The sequence below is a fragment of the Buceros rhinoceros genome, unplaced genomic scaffold, assembly GCF_000710305.1.
Source record: "Buceros rhinoceros silvestris isolate BGI_N320 unplaced genomic scaffold, ASM71030v1 scaffold34394, whole genome shotgun sequence".
Taxonomy (NCBI): domain Eukaryota; kingdom Metazoa; phylum Chordata; class Aves; order Bucerotiformes; family Bucerotidae; genus Buceros; species Buceros rhinoceros.
The window spans coordinates 1-11,644 of NW_010407157.1; the positions used below are offsets into that span (position 1 = coordinate 1).

Below are 11,644 nucleotides of genomic sequence, written 5' to 3' on the forward strand. Positions count from 1 at the left end.
TTTTTTTTTTTTTTTTTTTGGCAGAGAAAAATGTATTTCGGGCACAAAGCAGCTTCTTTTTTCTCCCTTCTCGAGGGGGAAATGAATGAATCTCCAAGACTGCTACTTCTTTAACAACTCAGATTGTTGATACAGGCCTCGGGGAGTCAGATGTACATTACTTTAAAGCCAGCTGTCTATATCTTTATATTGTGAGACAATGACCTTCACTATGTGGGAGAATGAACTACTAAAGAATACAAACACAAGCAAAGGGAAACAGGAAATTGCAAGTGGTGGGAAATCTTTAAAAATATACCTAAAAGGATTCCATACGTGAGACCGTATAAATAAAGTTTTAATATGTGAGTCTGGTTACTCCTATACAGGTCTTAATGGGATATGGCTTCCTTGGGGAAAAAGGAACTGCAAGTCAAAGGTGATTGCTTCGTTGGTAAATTGCTTCCTATCTGATGTTTCTGGCAATTTGAGGTCCATAGTAAAATATAATTTTCATAATCAGAGAACTACTTTTCTTGCAAAAAGAGGCCAGTTTAGAGCGTAAACATCTTTCAGAAACATCTAGTCAGCTAATTGCCTGACCATATTGTCTCTAAGAAAAAGTATTTAATTGGTTCAAAACCACTTAAATACATTTTGAATCTCATTATTCTAATTTCACTATTACTTAAGTTGCCTTGATATCATGTTCTTGCAGGGGAAAAAACTATAAAGCAAACTGCTGTGAAACCAGGAAGTTTGGGAATTTGCAAGAGCTCACTGCACAGGAACCACATAACTCGGCTGCAAGCTCCTTTCATCCCAAGGTTTTAGCTACAAGTTGCCCAGAGCTAGGAGTACGAAGGAATGTCAGGCTTTACCTTTTTAGATGTTTGAGAGTGAGACACGGACAGCCCATGTTTGGACCAACTGTGATCCGCTGAAGCTGTCTGAGAGGAGCACTGGAGTCAAGTTGATTAAGATCATAACCATGATTTGCCCAGGGGATTTAATACTACTGGGGGGCTATTCAATTTCTGGGACAGAGTAAGGAAATCAACTTGGTTTCTTTTCCCCCTTTCCCTCTGCGCCTCCAAACTTTGCTTCTAACCCTTCACTGCTTTGTACAACGCTTTCCCCAGTGACTCCCTCCTCATGGCTCAGAGGATTAAGGCACCATGTGCCTCTTCAGCTACAGTAATTCTTCAGCATAGGAAGTGTTAAGATACCTGTCCTTCCAGTGGAGAGACCCCTTGCTACAGGTGTAACTGTTCTCAGACCACCTATAAGCATCTCTTTGTGTGTCTAGTGCACAGAAATGGATGCATGCAGTATATATCCAGCATCATCTGGCCAAAGTGTTGTTTTCAACATGGACTGGAAGCTGCAAGGAAGATGCTAGACGGAGACCTTGTTCTAAGCCAATTGTGCACTTTTTTTGGACAACTTTTCTTTTTACCTTGAAAGCCATTGGTAGCTCAATAATGTAGAGGTCAACGTAGTCCAGCTGCAGGATCTTCAGCGTTTTTTCCAGAGTGGGACGCACCAGTTCTGGGGGATGGCAGGTATTCCACAGCTGGGGAGGCAAACACAGGCTCTTTTTTGGGTGCCAGGAGGAACAGTGTGCATCCTCCAGCTGACACCCCTCCCCACACACACACTCTTGTCCTTCTGACAGAGCCCATTATGCACAGTGTCTGCATCACTACAAGAAAGAGGTGAGGGACCTTATCCTACCCTTTGCCAGAGGCAGATGTAGAAGTTAAGACAGAAATCCTTGCCAAAGACTGTCCCAGTGCTGACACAGTAAAGCCATTGCATGTTTATTACAAGACAGGTTCTTCCGAGTTGAGTACGTTGCAAACTCCTGCTCGATGAACTTAGGCAGACTCCTTTTGTTTTCCAAGCTTTTTAAGCATATGCTTTCACTGGAAAATTCTGTTCCCACAAGAAATCTGTGGTCAGTTTTCAGCTTGAAGACAGAAGCTCAGATCATGTGAGTTAGCTATTGAACAGCCAAGCACCCAGCACAAAGAGAAACTTTTGGTTTTCTCCTGTGGTTGTGGAGCCTGGGTGATTGCCTTACCTAGGGAAATTTTAATTTATCCCTCAGTCCTCACTGAAAGCTATATTCTTGTATAGTTACAGTAAAGCAGGTGTGACTAGTCAAAGCACAGCCTTTTCATCCTCTTTAATCAGAACCGCTTCCTTGCGGGGTTATGCCCGGAGGTTGCTATGGAGTATGTTTAGTTGATTAGCTTTCAGTACTGTCTCTAACTGAACTCTGCTGATGCAACTCTCCTGCAAGAATAAAACCATAGCATGGCAATTAGTAACCAAGAGCTCTTTGTAAACTGATTGCTGCAAATAAAATCAACAAAAATGAGAATTAACGCACAATAGAAGGTTTGGAGTGCCATTTGCACACAATAGGCTAGGCTATTTTATCTTCTTTTTACAATGCACAACACAGACATGTGGAGTCACGTTGATTTTTTTTGGCAGCTTTATTGGCTGGAAAAAACCTACTGCTTGTTGGTATGGTCATTCTCTAGCCAGTTCTGTCACCAAAACTGATAGTCACCACATGCCAAAGTATAGAATCAATTCACTCTTGAGACCTGAAACAGTTGAATTGCCCTTTTCAGGAGAAGATAATTATAGGAGTCAAAGGATGTAGCCTGGGCACGTTTGAAAGTATTTTAGTATTTTAGATGTTTTGGTTTTTTAAAACCGGATTATTGTTTTCCCGGGAAAACAATAATCTGCTCAGTTCTGCCAGCAGAGGCAAGGGCACACTGTCTTGGAAGTTTGATTGTACTGAGAGCAGCACATCTCACACTGCCCGAAGCTGACAAACCAAGACGTGGTTTGACACCTGGAATTTCACACTAGGCCTTCCTCAGCTGTGTGATAGATGAGGTGTTTATGATCACTAGGCAGTAGTTACACAGGCTGAGGTGTACTGCAGTAAAGGGTCCAAGGACCTGCTCTTGGAGGTTTAAGCTGGTTCTGCTGGATTTCCTGAAAGCCTTTGGACTGGATGTTTTTAAACCATTTCACACATAAAATTAGATGTTGTTTTGGACTTATATACAGGTAAGGAAATGAGTCAGTATACCCTTCATATTTGGTTTGTTTCATTACTGTGTTTTGGAAATTTAGTAACCTGAGATATGTCGGTAGTTTAGAAGCAGTTTTTCTCAGCACCCTTTCTATCCCAGCGCTATTGAGCTCAGTACTTGCCAGTGAATATGCTTCCCTTTAAAAAAACTGCAGAGGTTCTAAAGAAACAGCTTTATGAAATAGCAAACATTTGTACTATGTTAATACATAGATGCCATGGAAACTTCGGAGTTTCATAAATGTTTTCATGATTTGTACAAGTTATTGTATTACCTACCTAAGTAGAACCCATGTAGGCATTCAAACAGTCAAAGCTGCCAGCTGGTTTTGGCATTTCAGGACACCACATTTCCTGGAAATGTTACTTCTAGTTTAATGAAATAAATATCCTGGGATGAAAGAGGAGACCAAAACCGTCTTGCTACATAAGCCAAGTGAGATGCTGGCAGTTGATATAAAACCTCTAAAATTTCTGGATGCTGAGCTGCTCTGCCTGATCAGACAGCCAGCAGCAAGAGCCAAGTGCAAGTGCTGATGATTTCAGCTGGCAGATGCAGCCTGGTTGCACCAAGTCACTAATCCAGTAAAACTGCCACTCAGCAGGGCTATTCTTCTTAGTCCCTGCTCATGGACCAGCCTTCAATTTGTGTCATCTTTGTTTAAGGAAAGATCTGCATGAGGGATTTGAGTCTGAAGGGTCTTGGGAATTTACTGACATCAAAAGTACTGGAAGGCTGAAAACAAAACCAACTTTTGTTGTGCAGACTGCTTCCAAAAATGGTCCACGGTACGTACCATGGTTCCCCAGAAGATGGTATAGTCCATACCAGTCAGTTATCAATCAGTGGCTGATGTACCTACCAGTGGCTTGATATTTGCCTGTAGTTCATAAGACATGTAAGTTTGTGAGGTACATAAATCTAAAGACAAATAAGGCAAAGAGACGTCCAGTCCCATTCCTCCTGGCGTGCTCAGAGCTGCTGTGAAAATCCTGGATTCTAACAGATTGAATTGGCTGCAGAATATTTTCCACTTCTGTCTTTGAAGACTACAGAGGTGCTCTAATAAGCTCTATCACCCTGATCACCTGAAGTTTTGTCAAGCACAGACAGGACACAACAGAAAGATAAATCCATGCAAGTCCTAACTCACAGTCATAAGGTAGGCTGGAGCCACAGGCATTGACTCTGCACGATGCAGCCCTGTGGCTTGTAGGGTCTGCAACTGAACTTGAAATCAAGAAATCAAATGTAGTTTCACAGTTGCCTCAATGTTTTAAGTAGTGATTATCAACTAGGAAAATAGTCTAGTGATTAGATCAGACAACCAAATATAGAAAGGCTTAATAAATAAAGTAAGTTTGAAAATTTTATCAAGAGATGCACTTTCACAGAACCTAAAGGTTTATGTGGGAAAATAAACTACAGAGGAAGCAGTTGGGAAAGTTAAAACACTCAAAATTGTTTGGATATCTGTTTCTAGGCATTTGGCTTAGAAGTAGGTATTTTATTTGAAATATTCCTGGTAATTTGTAGTCATGAAACTATAAAAAAGTTAAACCCAAATATATTGACTGATTCAAATAAACATATTTGGCATATGAAAGACTGAAAGACTACCCTGATAAAGGTGGAAAATTTGAGGAAGCGAAGCTTTTCTCAGGATGGCAAGGTTGTTACCAGTAGAACCAAGCAGGAAACTTGGAAAAGCATTGCATACTTTACAGACTGGAAATTGCCATACTTAGGAATTGGACTACAGCTGCTGAAAATCCACTTGGTCTGCAAACTACCCAATCTGAATCTTAGTTTCCCAGATCATAGAGTTTAACTAAATTACTCACAGTAGAACAGGCCTTTTATCCCATGAGATCTTTCACTCTAGGAACTGTGATATTTATTTCCAGTGCTGTTGAGTAACTTCTGTGGATTACATCTTATTTGGGAAAGGAGGAAGGGAAAATATTAGGCCGATATGTTCAAAGAAGACTGCAGCAAGGGGAACTTGAGGCCATGAACTCCATTAGAAACTGGACAGGCACCATGAGCTTTCTGGGGCCATCAGATCTTTATTCTGCAAGGTGCAAAGCTCGCTCACTCTCTCTCTTGTGCCTGGGATATGGACATCGCAGTTCTAACAGCTTTTGTTAGACGCTTCGTCAGACAAGGGATATCTTGCTAGGAGAGAATCGACTCCTACAGCTAAGACGTCAAGCATTAACTAGCTCATGCGTTACACCAGCCTTGTTGCTCTAGAGCAGAATCGTGATATCATCTCTCCAAGGAAGTTGCCTCATGATCCTAGAACATTTTAATGACAGGCGATACAGTAACTAAGGGTGTAACTTGATAATTAATTTTCTGACAGTAGTACCAATGTAAGCACTTTCTGTTCTGTACACAGACACTTGCGTGCATGTGCTTGCTCCCTCCCCTTTCATTGTGCAATCTCATGGCAACCTGTACAGGCAATTGCTCTAACAGAAAATAACTCGTTTGCAGGACTATTGTCCAGACTGGGTTCAGAGTGTGGCTATACAAATGTGTGTGCCAGCACCACACATAGGACAGCAACAGCTTAGGCAGCACCACTGGGTGTAGCAATAGTCTAAACTGCAGGTACCTACAACACTAGGCGGGATGGATGTTGCATGATTCCCATTGCTAATGGAGCTTTAAACTGAGAACAAGTGATTCCTGCGCTTAGCAGCAAATCTAGTGCTCATAAAGGTTTGCAGCATTATGGTAATTCTAGGAAAGAAAAATAAAGGATGTTGGATCTGGAAGCGTGCCAGATATTGACCACTAGCATCCTTAAGAAAGCCCATTCACAGAATTCCTGGATTTACTGTAAATAATCTGAGCGCTGCTTCTCACCTTGCCACAGTAAAAAATGTCTTCTCGCTTGATCTTTCCTTCAGCAATCTTCTCCCGGATGGCTTGTCCCACTTCATGCTCATTGAAGTAGACAAAGGCACCATCGATATGGTGGTAACCAGTATCAATAGCAATCTTCACTGACTCCAAACAGGAACCTTTGGGAGTCTAATGGGAGAAGAAAAAGAATAAACACAGTTTTACCCTTCTGCTCACCTCTCCTGCAATGCTATAATATGCACCAGTTTCATGCTGGAATTCATCCAGTCTAACCATCCCTTATGTCCCCAGACACCTGTGTTTCAATTTCTGAATAAAAATGTAGTATGCACTTTTCTATAAACCTGTTGTGAATATTGAATTAGACTGGAAAAACGAGCAAAGCAAAAAATTCTCTATGTTTCTGAGAGAGCACCAGAGCCGTCAGAAAGTAGAATTGAATTTATTTGATATGAAAAGTATTGCAGATTTTCTTGAGAGCAAGGGCTTTCCTGCAACAGCCATTTGACAAAATCTCTTACTCAAGTGGAAGAAGGCATTTAGATGGAGCAGAGCTGGTCAACTCCCTGCCTGATCAGAGGCTATTTGAATACCTTACGGCCCAGTAGAGATTTCATCAGAGCAGGAATTTGGATTTGACTTCTTTCTCCTCAAATCAGCTTAGCATTGGTGGTAGCACAATCTGAAGTGTGATAGCTCAGGACCGTCTACTCGTATTCCCAGTTCTGGACAGTTGCTTTACCATGTGGCTAAGAAACAGCAAATGCTGAAGTGTTTGAATACATCTTATTGCTTCAGTTTAGAGGTGAGCCCGAGAAACCTCTTAATAAGTCCAAGTGTTATTTTTGTAATGTGTGCTGCACTTATGTTTACTCATCATTGCCGAACTTCAGAGTAAGCTTGTTTTTTCAGAAGTCATATTTTCCATTAGCCAATATGGCAAGCAAAATACACATCGGTCAAACCAAGCAAAAAAGCATAAGACTTAGTCACTGAAGTAATTTGGCTGATCACTGAAATTGTGCTGAAAGCATTTTACTGGTGCCACACTTTGTCTAATGAGAGGGAAGCTCTAAGTGGTGGTGAAGGTCTCTCAGTGACGCTTGGCAACCCTGTTCTCCCACCCTTTCCATAGGCGTTGCTTTGATGCGACAGGAACATCTGATTCATTTAAAGGAAAACTGAAATAGGGTGAGTCAACCTGCACTGCTGTCTGCCAGCAGCAAATGCCAAGTGGTGAACTTTGCTCCCTCCAAAAGAAGGGCCAAGACGGCGCTGCTTCTCCTATGAAGAAAACAGATGCCAGATGCATCTGAAAATGAGACAGAGTATGAAGACAGGATGTCAAAATCATTGTTTTTGCTGATGCTAAGCAAAGACAAGAAGCAGGACTGGTAATAGGTGCTGTTGGGAAGGACCCATAGCAACTAGTCTTCTTCCTCTCCCTCCAAGCTGCCTTTTTACAACAGCCACTGGCTTGGCCATCTAGAATATTGGACACAATAAGCAGCTGCTCTTCCACTTGCTGAACTAGAAGGTGTGAAACTCATAGCTGCCACAGGACGCTGCAGTGACAAAGAATACTGGTCTGCCCTTTCATGTTCATGGAAGAAAGATCTATGAAGGACTGCTGAAGACATATGAGGGTCAACCTCTCTGTCTTCTTTTAGTCCCAGAGCTGTAGGCTGGTGGCAGATTATTCTGGGGTAATGGGACTGTATTCCAGCCTGCTTGCTCTGCTCTTCAGCATCTCAGCTAGGCTGGCTGATGCAGGATACAACTGGACCAACTTCTGTTCAGGCTCAGTGGAGACTTTCTGCTCCTGTCCAAAGATTACTGAAAATGCAAAGCCACTCATGCTTGCCCTTATTCATTACAGATGTGAGTGAGGGCTGAGAAGTAAAACGGCACCATTTGGCACGCTAAAGTATTTACAGCAGTGATGATGCAACATTGTCTACTTAATTGGGAGGGACAACAAAATGTTTGTTTGCATGCTTTGCTGCTTTCATTATGGGAGCCTCTCAAAGGCATGCTCAGCTCCTGCCAGGGCCCTTTCCTAGTTGTTATTAAGTTGTAATGAAGATCATGGTAGCTGAAAGCCTTTCAGGCACAGTCAATGGTTTCTTTCCACTCGGGGCATGCTGAGCAGCGTTATAGAAGTACGGGCACGGAGCAGTGACATCTTCCAACTTGTTCACTGCTTTGTCCCTGCCTGAACCTGCAAGGCAGGATGTGAGGAAGGCAGCAGGCAAAAAGCTCCGACACGAATTCTACAAGCCTGCAGTTACTGATGTCGGTATCCTCAGACCTCAGCAACAGGCTGCACGAGGCTGTTGCCACAGTTGCAAAGCTCAGGCTGAGTAGCACAGAGCAACAAGGCTCAGCTTAAAGATTTTGTGAGTTCGAGCCTAAGTGACGAACTAGTTAGCCAAAAGAGAAACACATTTTTTAAAGTGCAATCACTGTTTTCTCTATGAAACCGGATTTTTCAAACAGCGTGTCCATGACCGCTTCAACCTGTTTGACTTCTACCACTCATGAGTATGAAAGCAGAACATTTAGAGTACAGTGACACACTACCTTCATACAGATTTAAAAAAAAAAAGGTTTTTGTCTTTTTAAAAACTTTTCCCCTTGTGTTGAAGAACCTGAAAATGGGGTGTGGTCCTGATCCTAGCATTTCTTCTTTCTCCTCTTTGCAGTCTTGAGAGATTGCATGAACGTGGCTGCCAGTCGTTTCCTGAAGCTATAAACTAAACCCCACAAAGCAAGGAAATGTCTATTACTCTGTTGCATCTTTTCTCAAACACTATGGCCATTTTGGACAGTGACAAAAGCAGAAGGAATAGGTGAAGAAGGGTGGAAAGAGTTCCATATAGGACAATGGCATAATTAAAGACTTGGGAGGAGTCTGGAGTGTTGGGAGAAGAGGGGGAATTGACAAAGCTTGCAGTTACTGCAGTTGCCTTTGGCCGGATCAGTTAGACTTGTTAGAGCTGTATTCTATGTATTTCTTAATCTTTTGCATGGGACTTACACACATCTGTACAAATAATCCTGTGACAGACTCCTCCATCTCAAGGATTAATCTTATTCTTTAGGGGCTCAAGGAGGCTTTTTTTGGATCAGGCCTTGATTATCAATGGCCAGAGATGGGTTTACATTAAATATAAATGTTTTCATTGCACTAGTTCATTTAATCTGATGTGGTATATTAGTTCTGACAAATTCTGGTCTAAGGTGCTTCATATAAAAATGTAAGACAACCTAGGGAACAGTTTCTGGAAAATCCTGCCTCTATTGAACTGTCCCAGCTGAAGGCCTGAGACATCTGTGAGTCTGGAAACTTTATACCATATATTTATTTTCATTCTAATGGAGAAACTATGATTTCTAGCATTTCACATGTCTAGTCTTTCCAAATCCTGCAGTAATGGACTGTGGTAAACTGTGCTGATGAGTTGCACAGGCTAGTCATGGTGTGGTTTTTAAAACACCACACCACTTTAGAACACCACACCAACACTTTCAGAAGTGTTGCCTTAAGCGTCGTACCTTACTCCATTGTTTCCTGACAGGCCATATTACTTTCACGGAAATAAAGTCTTTAACTAGGAGTGACCAGATCAGAGCCTGCTCACTGAAAACCAGCTTCTACTTAAATCCAGATAGAAGTTTGTGATATGACTGCCCTTACGTCTCATGGTGGTGTGTAAGGGTCGGCACCACCATCACAGCCGCTGAGGGAGCAGTGCCTGCCAGGCTGCCTGGCCATGGAGCAGCCACCTTCACCAGCAAAGCCAGACCTCCTCTGTCTCCCCCTCCTTGCTGTGGGTTATTCTCACTAGCATATCTCAAACGTGGCTGCCTGTGCTGTCTGCTCATTTCAGGCAGGCCTTTATTCTTGCACCATTCCAAAATAAGCAAGGCTCGTGTTTAGAGCCGCACAGACGCCAGATGAGGCACTGAAATATCTCTGTGCTGAAAACCTTTGTGCTTTGTCAGTAGTAATTCAGGACGCTTTGGCCTTAAGACAAATCTTTGCTTTTTTTATTACTTTTTATTTAAGTGTAGATAAGAGGTACACTTGATCCTTAGCTGTAATTAGTGTTGCAGCTTCTAATCAGTGTGCCCTGTAACTATGCTACTTTGATCAAGGACTATTGTTTTAGAACTGAAATTTTATAACCACTTGTACACTGTAAGTCGTATTTTTAAGGTATTAAATTTATTACTTGTTCTGTGATGATAAAAGAAAAAACTGCTTGGTTTACCAGAACCACTCTCTCAATCACTAGTAATTCCTTCAATAGCATCTAGGTTATTTTTAAGATCATAGAGTTTAAGGAAGCAATACATTCAATTATTCTATCAATCAGTAATTTGTAAACGTGTTGATTTACCACCATGCATGACAGATTAAACCAGTATCTGCTTCCTTCATGCTGCATAGTAAATAAATCTGGCAGAAGGGCAGGGGGAGCAGACTGAGATTTTCACCTTCACTTAAAGAAAGGAAGCAAAAGTTTGGCCCCTTCTCCATAGGTGAAGTAACCAACTGGCCAGTTACCACATTCTATGAGTCAGAAAAAGCAATGTGCTTCATCAGCTCTGCCTGTCTGAAAGGGCCTGCTCTCTTTTTCCTCTGAGACCATGAACCTGTTTGTTTTTTAATGTTTATTCCAGGCATCTTCCATCACATCCCATTTTGTCAAAAACCATTCTCCCCACCACTGAAAACACACAGCTTCAGTTTTGCTCGGATTGCACGTAACGAAGCCACGGGACAATACTTCTTGTGCAGACATACCCGTGGATTTTACTCTTCCCTCTCAAGCAGAACAGCATTTGCCTTGCAGTGTTAGTGGTTATCTTACTCGTTAGTGTTATTTAGTGCTGTATTTCAGCTGCCCTCCAATCCTTTTGCTTTTTCTGCAGCATCCTTTTCTGATCAGCGATTTCCATCAGCTTTCCAGCTGATAAAGAGGGATTCTGGTTACCTCCAAATACAAAGCTAACAGGACAGACTGTAATCTTGCAAAACCATTTGAACAGCTACCACAGCACTACCTTTACACATGTTTTAACGTCCCTGTTGCCATTTATTTTTTTTTATTAGTTCATATAGTAAAGGAAAACAGTCTGACTCAGGGTCCCAGATTCTGCTCTGCCCTGTTTCACACATGCAGCTTTACAGAATTGCATCAGTCTTGGCAGCATGCGAGAGCTGAGGCGGCAGCATTTCAGGGAAGGAACTGTTTACTTTAGTCCTGAGCACTTCACCTGGTTAGTGCAATGCAATCCAGACCCTCAGCTAGGAATAATGATCCTGGGAGGAAGAACTTGAGGTGTTGGGAGAGCCAGGCCCATCTCCCGGAAAAATCTGAACTTAGCTGCAGCTGAACTACACAAGAGATCCAAACTGTGGGCTAAGCTCTCCGGTCCTAACATATAATTTAAGATGTGGAGTTGCTGTTTAGGAATCTTAGTCAGCTAAATACAGGAAGGAGAAAGTAGGTACATTCCTGGGCTCTGAGCCTCCTTCGCCAGAGCTCAGCACTCACACACAGATTCTTATGCAAGTTTCTAGAAGCCCAATTTCTTATTTCCATTTGCCTGTTTTCTGGACAAACTGGCAAAGCGGACTGGCTTAAGATGTT

General features: G+C 42.2%; 1 protein-coding gene across 1 annotated transcript; it reads right to left on the bottom strand.

The window, feature by feature from the left end:
* Positions 1-1,438: 1,438 nt before the first annotated feature.
* On the bottom strand, positions 1,439-8,489 carry LOC104491904 (3-oxo-5-beta-steroid 4-dehydrogenase-like; the record flags this gene model as incomplete). Its single annotated transcript, XM_010134389.1, has 3 exons — positions 8,448-8,489; positions 5,982-6,149; positions 1,439-1,555 (listed from the first exon to the last, which is right to left on the bottom strand). Coding segments are annotated over exons 1-3 (327 nt in total), but the record flags the coding sequence as incomplete, so codon positions are not given.
* Between the last annotated feature and the right edge of the window lie 3,155 nt (positions 8,490-11,644).